This window comes from Simochromis diagramma, unplaced genomic scaffold (genome assembly GCF_900408965.1).
Source record: "Simochromis diagramma unplaced genomic scaffold, fSimDia1.1 OVJJ01000583.1, whole genome shotgun sequence".
Classification (NCBI taxonomy): domain Eukaryota; kingdom Metazoa; phylum Chordata; class Actinopteri; order Cichliformes; family Cichlidae; genus Simochromis; species Simochromis diagramma.
The window spans coordinates 3270628-3285843 of NW_024387285.1; the positions used below are offsets into that span (position 1 = coordinate 3270628).

At 39.4% G+C, this 15216-nt stretch overlaps 2 protein-coding genes across 7 annotated transcripts; both read left to right on the forward strand.

Moving 5' to 3' along the window:
* The first annotated feature begins 3447 nt into the window (after nucleotides 1-3447).
* Nucleotides 3448-6158, forward strand: LOC120716122. The gene is made up of 5 exons (XM_040003503.1): nucleotides 3448-3557; nucleotides 3751-4092; nucleotides 4231-4515; nucleotides 4666-4758; nucleotides 5003-6158. The coding sequence occupies exons 1-5, from the start codon at nucleotides 3497-3499 to the stop codon at nucleotides 5017-5019; spliced, it is 798 nt and encodes a 265-aa protein (XP_039859437.1). The 5' UTR covers nucleotides 3448-3496; the 3' UTR covers nucleotides 5020-6158.
* Nucleotides 6159-6301: 143 nt separating this feature from the next.
* On the forward strand, nucleotides 6302-10486 carry LOC120716121. Of its 6 annotated transcripts, none has more exons than XM_040003502.1 (7): nucleotides 6879-6895; nucleotides 7986-8040; nucleotides 8808-8903; nucleotides 9741-9765; nucleotides 9856-9882; nucleotides 9974-10140; nucleotides 10365-10486. In XM_040003502.1, exons 2-6 carry the CDS (start codon nucleotides 7998-8000, stop codon nucleotides 10098-10100), a joined length of 318 nt encoding a protein of 105 aa, XP_039859436.1. In that variant the 5' UTR covers nucleotides 6879-6895; nucleotides 7986-7997; the 3' UTR covers nucleotides 10101-10140; nucleotides 10365-10486. The 6 variants fall into 6 exon arrangements, 3 of the variants coding, with proteins under 3 accessions (XP_039859436.1, XP_039859435.1, XP_039859434.1); XM_040003501.1 differs by having other exon boundaries at nucleotides 6880-6895; nucleotides 8808-8912; XR_005691815.1 differs by lacking the exon at nucleotides 10365-10486 and having other exon boundaries at nucleotides 6302-6895; nucleotides 8808-9765; nucleotides 9974-10046.
* Nucleotides 10487-15216: the final 4730 nt, after the last annotated feature.

The following is a 15216-nucleotide window of genomic DNA, read 5'->3' on the forward strand; positions in this document are numbered from 1 at the left end:
AAGAGGGGAAAAACGACAACGGAAATAGGAAAAAACAGATTTCCAAAAGCACAACGTGTTTCTGGGGAGACAATAACCCTGGGGAGACGGACCAGTTGCAGGAACCAAAATATGCTAAGAATTGCGCTGGGAGACACTTAAAAGAAGTGGAGGATTTATCGGTTTTGTGAGGAAAGAAAAGATGAGTGGTATATGTGTTAGCCTAACTATTAGCCTAAAAATCCATCATCAGTATTATATGAATCATGATAAAACACACCTAGCATGTTTTGGCTTCCTGCAACTGGTCCGTCGGGTTATTGTCTCCCCAGAAACACTTCCCTTTGCTTTTGGAAATCTGTTTTTTCCTATTTCTGTTTTCGTTTTTCCTATTTACGTTTTTTCCCCCTATGTCTGTTACCATTTTTCTTATTTCTATTTTGTTTTGTGTGTTTTGCAGGGTTTTTTTTATTGGTAAATGGACTGATTCTTATATAGCAATTTTCTACTCTCCCAGAGTAGTCAAAGCACTGTAAACAACATGCCTCATTCACCCATTCATACAAGCACTTCTAAAGGTATAGGTCAATTGAAAAATCTAAATTGCCCATAGGTGTGAATGCAGGAATGAATGTGAGTGCGAATGGTTGTCTGTCTCTGTGTGTTGGCCCTGCGACAGACTGGCGACCTGTCCAGGGTGTACCCCGCCTCTCGCCTTATGACAGCTGGGATAGGCTCCAGCACCCCCCGCGACCCTGAAAAGGATAAGTGGATGGATATTACTGAGGAGTCAGCATGTTTTTCTCTTCATTGTTTAGGTGGTTCCTGAAGTTTCCTATGTCACCATCAGCAACACCTAGAAAACCAAGATAAGGTGTTTTGTTTAGTGATATCTGTATGTTTGTTTGTTATTATTTTATCTATATATCAGACAGCTTTTTTCAGGTTCGTGTTGATGATGAAATGATGCAGTGACTTCTGCTCTACTGTCAATTTTAAAATAACATAGTTCAAGCTGTTGAAAAAAAAGAATTTGCATTTAATGGAAAGACAATTTTTGAATATTGTTTATGGGTCCAACAGATTTAAAGAAACACCAGTTTTTGGGACAGTGCCCAGCTACATTATAATACACTTATTTTTCTTTTTTTTTTTAAATGAAAATATAATTGGTACCAGGAGTTCTTTGCTATGGATATGAGCAGTTGCTCTAAGAGAAGGCTGGATAGAAAACATACAACTAAAACTATTGCTATTGCTAGACTATTGAACAGCACACAGGATTCAGTGCCATGGTCCTAGAGTTTTGAGTTGTATTTGAGTTTCAAATTTGTGTTCTGAAGATCTTCCTTAGCTTCTATTTTTATTATTTATTACCTGTTTTTACTGTTCATCTTATTTTGAATTTTTCCTCTGTCAAAAGAAAAGAAATCCAAAGTACTGAAAGGAATCTATGCTCTTTATTTTGTTCTCATTTTTATGATGATGAGTAGGTTGACAGTTGAGGTCAGGCAGGAGTCTCTGGTCTATTATGTTTGTGGACAACATTAAGAAACAGGTGAAAGACGGCCTGTAGCGGTGGAGGAGTGTTCTGGAGAGAAGTTGTGTGAATGAGAGGGAGACAGGTTTAACAGAGATGCTGCAGGGAGTAGAGGTAATATAGGTGGAGAAATTCAAATACCTGAGGTCAATGAGCCAAAGCAACATTTATGATGTTATTATCATTGTGTAACCACATTTCTTTAGGGATTAATACATTTTTCTGATTCTGATTATGTTTTGTTTTTGTCGTCCAGCCACTGATCAGCAACATCAACTCAGCAGAGAAAACTGCTGTTATATTATCAATGTCATCTCATCTGGTTTTATAGGTAAATATAAACTAGATGAGAACTTTAAAGCAATGTTAACAGTTGTTTCACGCTGTTGTTATTTTAATCTGATAGAAGATGTGTATTCAAGTCTTAATCCTCTCTTATAATATGACTGTTGTTAAATGCCTTTAATGCCTTTATAGTTTATGTAAGTGAAATATGTGCTGTGTTAAAGGTCCAGTATGAGTTTTATAACATGTCTTTCATGATGATTAAATAGAATCTGAATCAATATCTTGAATATTCTTTTTACAATAATCTGGAAAAAGTGTATTTCTATTAATTTGGTTCTATTTTTGCAGAACAAATTTTAAACACTCACAGCTGAGGTTTGAGCACTTTTTTTGTGTATTATTCCTTTTATCCGCTAGAGGTCCTCAGTTTTCCAGTATTTGCACAGTCACCTGTTAATCACACCCCTCCCAAGACTTGTCTCAATTTTCAATTTTGTGCCTCCTCATCTCCTGTGTCCTCCTGCTCATGAGCTGCAAATCATTTTCAGTAAACCAAGTAAACCATGTTAAAGGATGTTTTAACTCAGAGGAAAGAGAGGAGAGGAGACTTGCTGCAGGAGTTACAATCAAGGATGCACAGATGTGTCCTTTGCAGAAACCTTTGCTTCACAACCCTGGTAAACATCTTCTGCTTGCTTGGTCACAATTTCTGTTTTAAAAATATCAATAAAACACCAACAGATAGTTTGAGTCTGTCCTGCCTCCTTCCTGCTCTCCTCACACAACTGTGAAAGACTGAACACAAACTCTCTAAACCCTTAAACCGATTTCATACTGTCAGCGTTCAACAATTGTGATAATAGTTTGTGTTTCTGATGTTTAACTGTCCGTTATTATAAAGTCAAACCTCATGAGCTCTGCTGCTGTTGTAGCCACACTCTCACCAAAACACTTTCAGTTCTCAGAAACGTCTTCAGTTCAACAATGAGGAAGAGGAGCGTCTCAGACCTGCTTCCTGGGTGTTTAGTGGCCAGAGCTTTTCATCACTTCCACTTTCGAACACTGTCCAGCTGATTGCTGACATCACTGGTCAAGTCCAATCGTCTTTCTCCCGGCCTTCTTCAAGCCAATCAGCCTCCACTTCATGTACTTTAAATCTCCCTGCTCATCTTTCAATCTCCCTTCCAGACATGTTACTCAGCGCTCCATCCAATTCTCCATCTTAACCACCACCATGTCTGGACTGTGGGGGGTCCTGCCTAAATTCTTTCATCAGCTGGAATCCAATCAGCCGTGAAGGCCATCAGAGTCCAATCACCAAATAGCTTGACTGGATTCTGTTTATCAGTTAATCATCTTCAATTCATCCTAACAATCAGTATTTAAATCACTGTCAGTCTGTCACAAATGCTCTGTGGGAATAGACACAAAGTGCACCTGCTGAATGTGATTTCTCATTACAATAAATTATGTTTATAAAAATCATGAATTTCAGACACATGAAAAGCTGACATACTCAACCTATGAAACATTATCATCAGCAAAAATAACAACTGGATCCCTAAAGCTGTGATGAGGAAGTGACATCTCACTGATGACAGGAAGTACAAACAGTCTTACAGAGTCAACAGTTCAGAGGGTGTGACAGTCGAGATCAAGAACAAGAAAGAGGTGAGACAGAGAAGCACGATGGATGAATTCAGATGGATTCAAATGTTTTCATGTCTGATGCTCATGATTCAAATTGCAGGTAAGAATACAGGAAACATTTAAATAGCAGTCAAACTAAATATTGTTCATATTATTACAGTCAACAACCTTTACAGTAAATAAGAGAGCTGAGCATGCTCTGTTTATGAACTTGTGTCTAAAATATCTTCACTCTGACTGTAAAAGTGCTGTATTCTAATGTCTATCATATTTCTCTTCAATCTTCTCAACAGTATCTGTAAATGAAGCCTCCATGTTTATGAAAGTTGGAGATGACATCACTCTGCCTTGTGTAAATGTGTTAGACGACCAAAATAACTGTGATGGGACTACGTGGACGTTTACTCCAAGAAACAAACCAACAACAGTAGAGCTGATCACACTTGGACAGATTGGTGAACAAGCTAAAACTAAATCAGACAGACTGAGAGTTACAGTGAACTGTTCTCTGCTTATAAAGAAGCTCACAGTCAAGGATGTTGGTCTTTATTACTGTCAACAATACGAAGTCGAGGAAACACCATCTAAACACACTCAGGTTCATCAGTCTTTGGCTCGTCTCTCTGTTATTACCTGTGAGTATTTACATCAAAATATTTTCAGTTCAAATCTTTTCAGGACATAAAATGTTCAATAATCATACTGAAACTGATTAAGATAACTTGACTAATTTCCGCTCTGTTTGTCTCACTTTGTTACATTATGTTCACCAGTGACTGAACATAAGGACACTGATACGGTGACGTTAAGCTGCTCTGTGCTGACATATGAACAGTGTCATCACACAGTGAAGTGGCTGCTTGAAGGTCGAGATGTGGACAAAGAGAACAAAGAAATAGTGACTTCACAGACTCACTGCGCTGCCACTGTGTCTTTTCTGAAGTATAATTATTTATACTCATCACGTCATAAAATATTGAAATGTGAAGTGACTGACACTAACACAAGAAGAGTGCAGCTGTTTACCTTCGACCGTCAGCCATCAGGTGAGGAAACAGGTGAGATCAGGATCAGCTGTTAATATAAGTAAAATCACATCAAACATTTACTTAAATATTTCAAGTGTGAAAGTAGAATATTGTTTCTCATGTTTACATCAGATGAGAAACATGAAAAACTTTTGTGCTTTTACTTTTTCATTTATTCAGGTGACACAAAAACAACAAAGAATCCAGCCAGAAAAACTGAAATAAGCACAAAATCAGAAACAACCCCAACAATGAAGAGTCCTTCAAAAGCAGGACTGAAGATTAAGCTGATTGCATAAATATCTGTTTATTTTAAATTTATTTGAGCTTTTGAAATGATATGCAAATGAAAACTCACTTTAACTTTGTATATAAATACTTTTAAATACAAATCATATCACAGAAATTTGCACATTTATTAATAAAATGCTGTTACATTTTTAAAAGAAAGGAATTTACACAGAACAGAAAACTGCAACCAAATAATTTTAATAATCACATTTTTTGTGTTTGACAGATTTTTTGTTTCTTTGAGGTTCATTGTTGTCTCTGTGGGATTAGCAGCGCTTTTAATAACTGCTGCAACAGTCAATATAAGGACAAGACATAAAGGTACATTTAAGATTGAATGATTTTGAATTTTAAAACGAAACTGAAATTGACTTTCTTCTCTCATTTTAGGGAACAAAGCTCAGATGGATGAAACCACAGTAAGCACAAATCTCAATAATCCAATATTAAATTAAAACTGACCCATAACTGTGGATGATGATGTAGAAGTGTCTTTGGATAATGGGATTAAATAAACATGAACCAGCTGTCCCTCTCTGAGGGAGTGTTAACAAAAACAAAACTGCCTTCACAGAGACAGTTTTCATCCAGATATAACTGGACTGTGTCTGTTTTCCAGGGACTGAGTTTAAACCCTGCAGAGACTCAGTCTGCTCCTCAAACCAGCTGGGACTCGGTGTGATCACACACTTCACCCAGAGTTTAGACTACTTGTCAAAGTGTGCTCTGTAAATACAAATGTGTGTGACTCACTGTGAGAGCAGACGAGAGATAAGAAAGTTGGACAATGCAAAAATGTGTTTTAGTGCAACTGCAATTTTGTATTTACAGCTCACTTGTTTCAAAATTCCATTTTTTGAATAAATTGTTTGGATGATTGATGTTTGTTTTTTTAAATAGCCTCATATTTAAATTTGTTTATTGATCTGAAACTTTCACATGTGAAAAACATACAAAAAAAAAGGAAATAAGGAAGAAGCCAAAGACTTTTTCACTCCACTGTAAATCAAGTAGTTGTAATCTTGAAGGAAGATTTCATGAATGCTGTTTCAGGGTGAAGAGAGTGTCCGTCATTATCACGAGTTTGAAGCTGGAAATCAAATGGATTATGTTGAAAGTTGTCAATTTGTCGGCCCCGAAGGAAAAGACAATTTGTGGAGTAAGATGGATAAAGATGGAAATGTGCTAAACAGTGAAAAGAGTGTGTTGGGAAGATGGAACGAGTACTCTGAGGACCTGATGAATGTAAAAAATGAGAGAAAGAGGAGGATGAATGGTCAGTTAAAAGTGTCCAATGTTGGGGAAGTCCTGACGTGAAGGGAGCTTAGGAGCAGTTACAGCAAAGGCAGCATTAATCTGTTTATCAAACATTAGATTAGAGTCAAAAAAACACTCCTAGGTTCCTTGCAAAGGTTTTTATTATTATTATTATGAATTCCTAAAGGGCCAAAGTCACAGCGGTCACAGGGACCAAACACAATCACCTCTGTTTTCTGTTCATTTAGGTTAAGGAAGTTAAAAGCCATCCATGCCATCCTCAACATCCTCCAAACAATCTAGCAAACCCTTCAGACGACTCACAGATTCACGTTTCAGTGGCAGGTAAATCTGTGAGTCGTCTGCATAGCAATGGAATGAGATCCCATGTTTTTCAAAAAATTGAACCCATGGGGAGCATATAAATAGAAAAGAGAACTGGACCAAGATTGGACTCCTTGAGGACCCCACAAGAAAGTGAGGCTTTTGAGGACGATGTTTCCCCCAATCTAACAGAAAAACTTTGGTTGGACAGGTAAGATTTAAACCACTCCAAAGCAGTCCCTTTGATTCTGACACGGTGCTCAAGCCGAGCGATAAGAATCCCATCAAATGCAGCACTGAGGTCTAACAGTATTAAAATGGCAAAATCTCCCAAGTCAGTAAAAGTTAAAAGGTCATTAAAAACTTTTACAAGAGCAGTTTCAGTGTTGTGGTGCGTTTTAAAACCAGACTGAAATACTTCACTAATGCCATTTTTATCTAGAAAGGTCTGGAGCTGAAGAAGGACAACTTTCTTTAGGAATGTCTGGACTGACAACCAAACATATAAGCTTCTGTGTTTGAGCCAGAGACTGCACTTGTGGGTGAACAATACAAACATTTTATATTTCTTATATCAGTAATGTAACTTGCAACAAAACGTTCTGGGAAGCTTAAACTTAGTTTCAGAATAATTAAATCTGAGACTTTGTTTTATTGAAAAGGTTAATAAAGTTTGAAATTGTATCACAAATAAAATAAATAAAATAAATTTTCGGCTACAATATTGGTAACATCTGTGTGTTGTTCAACAGAACTTTTTCCCAGGCTTTTGTTTATATGCTCAGTCGAAAACCACTTTAACATAATTTTCAGCATAATTACTATTTTTTGTGACTATTCAGTACTTGAGTATAATTTATTGAATTATTTAGTAATAAATATGAAGTAAAAAGTTTTGATCACAAATGGGATTTTTCCAAAACTAAGCTTGCTTAATAGTTCTGAACTGTTACTGTAAAGTTTATAATAAAGTCATAATAACCTGATATTTAGAATCTCCATATATCATTTCCTTTATGCTTATATGTTGTCAAACAATGGCAGTAAGAAACATAGTGTTAAAATAGCTCTATATAGCATTATCTAATCTTGAGAAGAGGTAAAAGGTCAGTTATGGGGTCTTGCTATATGCTATGAGACAAACATAGCACAGTTGTAAGTATCATAGTTTCTAGGCTCTAAGGCTTTGTCAGTTTAATAGTGAGCTTTACAAGATTGATTTTCGTGCTAAAAGCTGGCACAGAACTAAGTTCGCTTATGACCACTAGAGCTGGAAACAACCTCAAGCAATCCTAATAAGGCTAATCAGCACGGCTAGCATTGTTAAATGTTGTCATTGCTAACATATAGCTATTTAACAGCATAGTGAGTAGCGAGAACGCTAAGTTATTGTTAGCTTTTAAAAGAAAACTGTTGGCAACCGTAACCATGGCCTGCGGAGGGTATATAAATGCTGCACAAGGTTCCATTCGTCCCTTTACACTTGCTATTGGACTTGTTTTGACCTGCTCCAACCTCAGCCTGTGGAAAGTTAAGTTTTCGGAAAATATTTCACTGAAAGCGGATTTGACTTGCTCGCCACAACAAGTACTTCATCTTTGGATTGTTTGTACTTGTTTTTCATACAGCAAAGCCTGAAGATGGCTCGTCGTGGACTCGACAGCCCCCTGGACTTCGCTGCAGGTACTTTTAACATTTCTTCAGTTATTTTAAGAGCTACTAAATGACTGTAATAATTTAATAAGTTCCAGTGTGAATATCAAGTTTTAATGTTATCAAAATATGCTTATTCCAAGATTTTTCCCCGTAAAATGTTTGTATGCTTTAAATTTTCCGGGAGAGGTGTAGAAATTATTAAGGACTGGTGTATGAATTTGAAAAAAAAGGTGTTACTTTGATTTGAAGGCTTCAAATTTGACACTTTTTTAATGATTTGGTTAAAAATAGCTTAACGGACTACAATTTGTAAAATGCCCCAAAATCAGTTTCCGTGGTAACAGCATCTTCAGCATGTCATGACGTCAGAACACACAGGTGTAAACACACCAGATCCCGGTCCCCTCCTAACATCCTGTTCTTCTTGGATCAAAGGCTTTATTGAAATAAACTATAACTTTTCCCCTGCTACAAAACATGATAATAAAAAATAACAAAAATAAATGAATATAAAAAAGAATATGAAAACAGTAATCATAGTACAATAGTAATAATGGTATCCTTATGTTATGCTACTACTATATCTTATTATATAGCAGTTAATGATGTGAACTTAGTTGACTTAGCTGTTTTTTGCTTGCATGAACAAGTAGAAGTGTCATTCAGTCTGACATAAATGTAGCCTAAAATGCTTTTCTCTCATCATCTGCTCAAACTAACAGATGTAGCTCTGTTCCTTTAGCACTTGATGTTTATTACATTCTTAATGTTATTTTAAACTTGTTTCCTCACAGGTCGTCTCGACTACGTGGTTGAGCGTCCTGCAGAAGAAGGCCTTCCAGAGGTCATCAGGATCCTGGATGACTCTGATACCGAGCGTGTCAGTGAAGGTGAGTATGGTGAGTATATCCCTCTCCCATCCTCACCCTCTTCTCCTGAAGCACAGGATCCTGATGACAGTGAAGAGGAAGGTGAGTACCCTCCCTACATACCTGAGGACGTCGAAGAGGTGAGTGAAGACACTGACAATTCCTCTGACTGGAACAACTCAGAAGAGTGGGCCGATTGGCCTAGTGACGACTCGGGGTATGACACCATGGATGAGAGAGCTGATTCCCCTCTCATCCAGGAGCTCCCTCCAGAGCCGTTTTGGCACGATTGGCGACATCCTATTGCTCCAGGTGCTGCCCCGTTCGCCATGCCGCCTTTCGGCCAGGCCAACGCCCCACTCTTCCCGGTTGGTGATCCTTTAGCTTCTCCTGCTTCCTCTGCTCCTCCCTCAGCTCCTTCCTCTCCTGCTCCCTTAGCTGCTTCCTCTCCTGCTGCCTCAGCACCTTCCTCTCCTGCTCCCTCAGCTCCTTCCTCTCCTTCTCCTTCAGCTGCTTCCTTCCCTGCTCCTTCAGCTCCTTCCTCTGCTGCTCCTTCTTCCGCTACTCTCTCAGCTTCTCCTTCAACCTCAGCTCTTACCTCCTCAGCAAAGAGAAGCAGAGAAGACACCTGCACTGATGAGGTAAGTGCAAAGAGGTGCAAGGTAAGTGATGACACGTTCTATGGCCCTTCAACATCCTCGGGTTCTTTTGGTGTCAGACGCTTCTGGGAAAGGCCTTTTAACCTTTCACTTGATGACAGCGACTCTGACTAGATTATGTTAGAACTTGTTTTTAAGCTTTAAATGTTTAAGTTGGCCTTTGCAGTGTTTGTAAATGACTAACATTGTTTTTCTCAAGCTCTAGCTCACCATACAGGACAAAGGTAAGTCCGTACTTAATGTCAACACAAATAAGTAGAAAAGGTTTAAAAATGATGTCGTGAACTGACTGTAGTCTCTTGTTTTTACATAAGGTATAGCCTGTGGCTCAGGGATCAGAGGTAAGGTAAAAACACATAACAGAAGAAAAGTAAATTGAACAACTCTGTGATCTGTGAATTCATGCTTTTCTCTTTGTCTTTTTGTCTTCAGGTGCTTTACACTTGTCCTCTCCCAGCATTCAGCACTTCAGACACTCAACGTCCAGGACGGAGCTAACACAGAGAGATACTCCACCCAGAAGACAGCCTTACCCCAACCCGATGAGAAGGATGGATGACCAAATGACAAACTGGAGAGTGGTGCTGTGTTCCAGCTATGTAAGTTATCACCTCACATTGGCTACGAACTGTCTTGAAGACTAAATCCTTCCAATAGCTGGTGTAAATCATCGTCCTACAGTACTGTAGGTTTAAGTTTATTTATAGTTATTGTGTGTATATGTTGAGTTTAAAATTGCATTTTAACAACATGCTGCAGCTACCAACAATGGAAATGCTGTTTTGTGTTAAAATGACGTCTTTCTCGTGTTATTGCTTTGCAGGGCAGCTGAGAGTGGACAGAGCTGCACAGAGGACCAAAGATCAACTCTCAGCACTTCATACCTGACTGGCCACAGCACCACCCCTCTTCACCCAGGGTGAGGAGGGCCCTGACCCCACCTGCACAGAGGGAGTTGTGAACATGCACTTCTGTGTCGGTGGGTTTAGGAGCCTCCTCACACTCACACGGATGAAGACTGTCACTGGAAGATGTTTCCATTGCATCAGCAGGACGTAAGCATTTGTATAATATTACAGTTTGTGATGTTTTATACATGTTTTTATTGCTTCACTTCAAACTAGGAGATATAAAATAAACCAGTTTTCATAATATTTTCTGTGTATTTAGTTGTTTTCTTAATAAGTTATTTGGAACATCATTGCAACCTGTCAGCTTTTTATTGGGGATTTATAAAGTTGCTGGTGGCTCAAGTGTGTACAGTGGGGTGTTGTTTTTGTCACATGGTAAAAGTGACCTCATAGGGAGCGAAAAGAACAACTGAACAATTTGGGGATTCACAGACTTTGGTAATCATTAAAAGATGAAGAAAAGTAGTTTTGTGTGATCAGTTTTAAGTAGTGAGCAGCAATTTAATCAAATGCTGGGATGAAATGGGACAAAAGGGTCATGTGACAGCCACATTAGTTCCCTTCCCTCGTTTAACAATGTGTAAGCAGACTGCTTTAACCTGCAATTTACTGCATGTTATTAGGCTGCATGGTACAACCACAGTCTGCTAACCACCTGTGGTGAGCGAAGGTTTTGAGGCATTGTTCGAACTACTGATGAAGCTTTATCAATGCTTGTTAAGTTTCCCAACCACATTTCATCCCGATGGTCCAAGGCTTACATCTTTATGCTCACAAACGTGCTTCTGTAATTAACCAGTAACAAATGTATTACTTTAAGTTACAGTGTGAGGGGCACTGATGAACATAAATTAGATTTAACTTGATTATGTGTTTAGGTCAAGAGACACAGACCTTCATCTGTAAGAGGCTTTTCTTAAATGTCTGATCACAATGTTTGTGTTTGTCTGCAGCATCACTGCAGCAGAGAGGGTATAACACAAGGCCACAGTCATGTGGTATTCTGTCCTGCTATTAAGTGAATAAAATACTGAAACTCTGGCAGTAGACTGGAGCGAGGCAAAGAGTATGTAAAGGGACAATAAGAGGAAATGATGGGAGAAAAAAAAAAAACATGTCTGAGAAACACAAAGGAAGAAGAAAAATAAAAAATGGTGGAAAAAAGGATTAGAGCCTAAATTCTAAAGCTGCAGCTTTGCATGCTGGCAGCTCCAAGATCTCACTGACATGTAATCATAGACTGAATAAACATAGGCCAGTGTGATGTCATTGATTTGTAGACTTTAATTTGTAACAAAGGGCAACCTCTGGGTACACACGACACAACACTGGGAAATATACCATTCACATCTGTGCCAAATTGAAACTCTCAAAACCTAAACTCTGCTGTCAAAACCTAACATTCCTTTGTCAAAATGTAACTGTTGACAAAATGACACATACTTGAATCATATGCAAACACTTACAGATCAGGGGGAGCACACTAGTCTACTTTATATAAAACACTGCAGTCTTTCATTGTTTATTCAGAAGGCATATTTTCAGGAGACACATTTTCAAACAACCAAAAAAACAAATAGGCCTACTCAGTATTGTACATTGCAGTACCATGAGAATGGGTGAATGACTGAATGTAGTGTAAAGCACTTTGGGGTCCTTAGGGACTGAGTAAAGCGCTATACAAATGCAGGCCATTTACCATGAATTCAGAGAAAGCAAAAAAAAAACAAAAAACACCATAATACAGTAATAGAAAAAACACCATACTGTAAACACAAAAAATCATGACAATTATGCATACGTGGGCTCATGGATCCCGCCGTCTGTTGGGGTCTGGCCACAGGACCTCATCGACATCGCAAGCAATGTCTTCTCTCGCTAGGCACCGGGGAAAATATCCTCTTGCATGTCGAAACCATCCATGGATCGCTGTCACCTGAATGTCGCCGCAGGCCTGTTCCATTGCCTGCAGAAGAGGCATGCAGGCATGTAGTTGGCGGTCATATACACGCCATCTCCAAGCCGAAAAAAATTCCTGTATAGGGTTTAAAAATGGTGAGTAAGGGGCAAGTATACCACTTCAAGTTGGTTGTGGTTGGAGAACCAGGCCTGGACCAGAGCAGCCTGATGGAAACAAACCTGGGCTGATCTGGTCTGTTCTGTACAACTATGTTATGGAGAGCATCTAGAAATGTGAGTATATGTTGGCTATTGTATGGACCTAGTTTTGCATGATGATGCAGAAGCCCTCGAAGGCTTATGGCGGCACACAATGTGATATTTCCCCTGCGCTGCCCTGGGACGTGCACAATTGCCTTTGACCAATGACATTACGACCCCGTCGTCTTGTTTTGCACAGGTCGAATCCAGCTTCATCAATGAAAATGAATTCATGAGGCTGTGCAACTCCATCCATGGCCAAGAGAACATATTACTGTACTACAGTGCTACACATACAGAACCCCATCACACAGGTACCTGTGTAGCTCTCAGAATGGATCCATGTGGTACTGATATGGTACATATTCAGCTGCTACTGGATTTCACCAATACTGTATTGTACATGTAAAGGACAGTTACACTTACCCGTACATATTCAGCTCGAAGTCCTTTGACCCTGTCACTGTTCCTCTCAAATGGGACTCTGTAGAGCTGCTTCATGGTGATGCTGTGTTTTCCCAAGATGCGTCTGATGGTGGTGATGCTCACATGGTTTATGCTGTTGAACACTTGCCTGTCTGCAAGTATTTGCTTTCGTAGCTGGTGGAGACGGATGGCATTGTCTGCCCTCACTAGGTCCACAACGGCAAGTTCCTGCTGTTGTGTGAACAGGCGTTGGCGTCCTCCCCCAGAAGGTCTTCGAGTCAGTCTAGAGAAATACAACCACATATTGTCATCGCTTTGCTTATTTTTCTTACAGTACTTTACTGTATATACTGTATCATCCACTGTACAACACTGTACTTCAATATAAGTAATCATGCTATGTTTCACAGAAACTACCACTTTGGCTGCAAAAGGAGCATTAGCACCCTGCAATACCCTGTACACTTGATATGGTAATGGTATATACTGTAGAACAGTGCTATAAAAACCATCTGAGTGGAGTAGAAGGTAGAGAGGTGAAGACAGACCTGTTTTCTAGTCGGAATGTTCTTATTACAGATGCCACTGTGAAGCAGCTTAGATGTGGGTGGACTCTCTGCCCAGCTTCCCTCATAGTCAGGCCATGGTTGATGACATGGTCCACCAAAGTTGCTCTTATATCATCAGAAATATGGGTCCGTGCATGGCCTCTTCGACTTCGACCTCTACCTCTACCTCTTCCTCCTCCTCCTCCTCCTCCTCCTCCTCCTCTTCCTCTTGCTCTCCCTCCATCCATGCTTGCAAAGTTCTTGAATTGGCTAAATTGAGGGCTTTTTGTAGTTGGCTAATTGGTGTTCAGTTTTACAAGTAAGTGCCTTCAGGTGTGTATTTGAGTGGTTGCAATTACCCGATGTGTTTTGTATTTTGGATACATGTGTTTTCCAAATGGCACCCTGAAATTTCATTTTGTGAACAAAGTGTCTTATGTATGAAATAGAGTGTAGCATGCAGGACCATGTGTGTTGCATAAAGGAGTAAGTGTGTTGCATAATTGCAACTAGGGTGCAAAGCAGCGCTTTTGTTTAAGGTAGGGGTACATGTGTTTGAGGTATGGTAACAAAAGCTTCAAGTTGTGTTACTTTAGTCTAAGCATGGGTTTATAGTGTTCAAGCAACGGGCAAAAACTGTAATATCTCTTTACTAACACATTGTAGATCAGTTTATCTACAATGACACATGATTTTTGAAGTTTTGTGTGTGAGGGTTTAGTCTCTCACACCTTACCCTTTCCTCCCCAGTATCACAACAGTATGACTCCAAAGTACGGTTCAGTAAACAAACAAGGACTCTAAAGTCAGAACAGAAAGATACAGTTGGAAGATAATTGATTGTGTTATTATGACGTGTAGTAAACTATACCCCTCTTCTTCTTCTATGTTGTTGTTCTTGTGTGTGTGTGTGTGTGTGTGTGTATACCTTAGAAGTCAAAGTATACTAATACTTTTGTAAGTATTAGTCATACTTACAAAAAACATTATGCCTCTTCCCCCACCCTCAAAGACAGACAAAAAACCCCACTCCATCTCCCTATTCACAATTTCGTGAGATACACGGGGTCTTAAAGTCTGAAACAGTCAACAAAGCGCAGTTGTTAAAACAATCCTGCAATGCAACACAATCCTGGTGGCATTTGTTTGTTTATTTGTTTGGGAAGACCTCAAATTCGACTTAACTATCCCCCTCCCCAAAGCGCAGTTGTTAAAACGCGCAATTTGCCGCTTCAGCTCGACTGTCTAAAGAAGTTTTTTTATAGTGTTAGGATAAAAAGATAAATTCCAGCTTGTATAAAATTTGCACTGAAATATCACTTTATAGAATTATAAACCTGATTAAAACGCACACCCCCACTAAGATTCTCAGTCTTCCAGGTCATCGTAGTCCTCCTTAGACTCGGAGGAGACACAGCGTGCGCAGTGGGGACTCCATGGCCCGGAAGTGCCACTTTTTCGGATGAGTGAACGCGCGTGCATGAGTGTGCATGTGCGCGTCCTCGTACGTGCAAAAGGTTTTTGCACGTACCACTTTTCCACGACACCACACAGCCAGCCTGAATGCATTTTAGATGCATCCTGAAACTACATCAGTTTAGTTGCAAAACTCATTGACAAACCAATGGCC